This window comes from Toxotes jaculatrix, chromosome 18 (genome assembly GCF_017976425.1).
Source record: "Toxotes jaculatrix isolate fToxJac2 chromosome 18, fToxJac2.pri, whole genome shotgun sequence".
Lineage (NCBI taxonomy): Eukaryota > Metazoa > Chordata > Actinopteri > Toxotidae > Toxotes > Toxotes jaculatrix.
This window is the reverse complement of record NC_054411.1, coordinates 20,119,971-20,123,329: the sequence shown is the minus strand read 5'-3', so window position 1 is coordinate 20,123,329 and position 3,359 is coordinate 20,119,971. Positions and strand designations below refer to the sequence as shown.

Genomic DNA, 3,359 nt, shown 5'->3' with positions numbered 1-3,359 from the left:
AAGTTTCTGCTGTTTCGATCTGCACTTTTTCCTCGGTTTTGCAGAAAATCTACAGTTTCCGGGGTTTTCCCTTTTTTTTTCTTTATTCCACTGTGTTTTCTTTTGGAGGTTGATTTGAATTCAGGTGATTTATTTCCGTTGTACCGTATGATTTCATATCATAGTATTTGCTCTGCTTAGAGTAAATTCACACTATTTGATGGAGTTCTTCGATTTTGGATGTTTTTCCAACTAATTTCTCTTGACTCCATCTCTGGGTTCCTGCTTCTTGTTGGTCATTTGAAACCGGACTCAGTCCCACCGTGCCTCTGTCTGCATGGACAACATGAACTCGTTTGTGGAATACTCTTTCTGTAACAGACCGGGCACCGGCGCGTATTCTGCGCCCAAATCTGGACACCACCATCATCTCCATCACCATCACCATCCTCTGGACCAGCATCAGAGCTTCCCGGTGACCTCCGGCGCCTTCCACACGGGATCCACCGGCTCCCCATCACCCGTTAATGGGACGAGAAATGACAGCACGAGTTACACCGGGGATGGACGGCTGTACGCGGGCACCGGAGCGGGCACGGGCGGTGGAGGAGTGCATGGGACCACAGGGGCGGCCCAGCATCATCAGCAGCGTCCACATCATCATCATCATCATCATGAGCAGCAGCAGCTTCAGCAAACGCACAACGGCTACCATCATCATCCCCACCTTCACCAGACTCAAAGCTTACAAAGCGGAATATTACATTCCTATAATAACGGGAATAACGGCAACACCGGGGCCTATGCAGGACAGACATGTGCTACAAACTCGGAGTATGTTGCGGCGACGGGCCCTCCCAACACTGTTCACACTCAGTATTTCATGGAGGAGCCTGTGGCCTCCACCTACTATCATCAATCAACCTTCCCTAGCTCGGCCCCCACCGTCGGCCCCAGCTACGGGGCCCTGCCCGGGGCCTACTGCGGGCCTCAGGGCGCACTGGCAGGCTCTCAGTACCCGCAGCAGCTCGGCGGCGGTCTGGATGCAGCGGGCTACCTGGGGCTTCCACACGGAGGAGGTTACGGGGAGCTGCCGGTCTCTCAGGACCGAGAGAGAGGGGATGAGGAGGGCCAGCAGGCCGGGCAGGGGCAGACCTTCGACTGGATGAAGGTGAAGAGGAACCCACCTAAGACAGGTAGGAGAGGGCTGGTGATTTTTCTGCTCCGTTTTAATGAAAGCATGGAGTCTGGCCTGCAGCCATTTACATGTTCAGACTACACATTTAATAACCTGGTGATTTGTGAGGTTTCCAGCAGAAGCCTGAAGATGCGGGGATGTGGCCTCCTGTGCATTTATCATAGTGGCTGTTATGGGAAATGCTGCGGACACTATGAAGAGCTGAGACGAAAAACAGAAAAGAAAAATACAGCAATACAGTATGAAACAGAAAACCTTCCAGGACAGGCTCTGAAATTGTTTTTAAAAGCCAATTTCTGTAAAAGCACGAGCTCTCAAGAGGTTCACTCTGATGCACGAGGACATTCATTTAGACTTTAGATTCATTTCATTTTATTTTATTTTTTCTCCGCAGGCCTCAGTTTAAAATTTGTAAATCTTTATACTATTATTTTCCTTCTATTTACACTTAAAATAATCATTCAAGTCTTAATTCTTTTTACTATAAATTAAAGGAGAAATGAAAATAAAACGTGTGCTATGTGTTCAAACGTGAAACATTTCATTTCCCTTTAATGTATAATTAAAAACATACAATTTTGCTCAGCGGTAAAGAAAACACTGCATTCATATTAATTATATTATTTATTTAATTATTTTTAATTTTAAAATAAATGAACACACAAAACCATCCAGTGAAAAACAGCTTTTCAAAATAAAATAGTCTGAAACAAACAGACGAAGACTATTTAAAATAAAACAACTTTTATTTTAATTAGACTGTATTTCTACAAAAGTCACTGCTGCTCCACAGATGAAGCATCGCATGGAAAAATTAAAAAAAAGTTACATTTTCTCATTACGCTGCACTGCATGCATTTTCTAAGATGATAAATGTGTTTGTTTTCAGGACTGACAGTATATGCTGTCATATCTTAGGACAGAAAACAGGTCTACCTGAGTCTGATATGGACCCCGACGTCTGATTCTTTTTTTTTTTTTTTAATTTCTATTTCTCTCTCTCACCCTCTTTCTCTCTTTGTGTCTCTCTCTCCCTCTCTCTTTTTAATGGATATAACAGACGGGTTTTTTCTCCCTGGGAAGTCTCTCCTGGTCTGTTATCTTTTGAAGCCCCCCCTCCCCTCCTCTTTTTCTTTGCCCCCCCTCCTTTTCCCATTGTGAGGTGTTGGTCTCCTGATAACTTCAGCACAGACAATGGATAATGTAACACATGTTGTTCCAGCTTGATTTCAATATCCTGATTAGCACTAAATGTCTCAGCCCACTCAAACTCATTAAACAAATATTAATAACGAAATACATGAACAGTCTGATTTCCAACGAACATGAAAGACGTATTAGTATATAAGGTATTTAATAAAAACAGTTTAAAACCAACGATATTTTGTATTGTTCTTTATATAATAAGCAAATTTAAAAATCCACTTAGTTTATTTGTCAGTAATATAAATAGAATAATATCCTGAAACACGTTTCTAACAGCTCCTCTCTTTTTCTTCTCCCTCTCAGTCAAAGTGGCGGACTTCGGCCTCGCGGGCGCCCACAACAACGCCATGCGCACCAACTTCAGCACGCGGCAGCTGACGGAGCTGGAGAAGGAGTTCCACTTCAGCAAGTACCTGACGCGGGCGCGGCGCGTGGAGATCGCCGCCACGCTGGAGCTCAACGAGACGCAGGTGAAGATCTGGTTTCAGAACAGGCGCATGAAGCAGAAGAAGCGCGAGCGGGAGGGCGCGTCCGCCACGGCTCGCTCCTCCTCCTCCGGTACCGGCGGCGACGGCGGCGGCTTCAACAAGGACCTGGAGGACACCGATCACTCATCCGCGTCCACGTCTCCAGGCGCGTCCCCGAGCTCGGAGACGTAATCAGCCATGTGACTGTTGACCTACAGCCTCTATTACTGACTGATCCACTATTTAATAAATTCCCTCTGATCTACTAAATATGAAGAGAAAAATGATAATAATCAGCTTGTCTCATCTGTTTGAGCTTTAGTTACTGATCTCCTACATGTCCCAGAATCCCTTCCGATAACCTGACTCCGTCACCTGGACTTTTTATATTCCTTATTTTTACATGTATGTAGAGAGAAGACTTTTCGATCCAGAGAAACTTTAACATCATTTTAATCAAACCACTCGTTTTCTGGACTATTCATCCTGCTCTCACCAAATGAATGAAC

General features: G+C 44.8%; 1 protein-coding gene across 1 annotated transcript; it reads left to right on the top strand.

The window, feature by feature from the left end:
* The first annotated feature begins 316 nt into the window (after nt 1-316).
* hoxb1a (homeobox B1a) lies at nt 317-3,042 on the top strand. The gene is made up of 2 exons (XM_041063124.1): nt 317-1,175; nt 2,687-3,042. The coding sequence occupies exons 1-2, from the start codon at nt 317-319 to the stop codon at nt 3,040-3,042; spliced, it is 1,215 nt and encodes a 404-aa protein (XP_040919058.1).
* Nucleotides 3,043-3,359: the final 317 nt, after the last annotated feature.

Coding starts and splice junctions, on each gene's coding strand:
- hoxb1a (XM_041063124.1), top strand. CDS start 317: ATGGACAACATGAACTCGTTTGTGGAATACTCTTTCTGTAACAGACCG. Junction 1,176..2,686: donor GAGGAACCCACCTAAGACAG/GTAGGAGAGGGC, acceptor TCTCCCTCTCAG/TCAAAGTGGCGGACTTCGGC.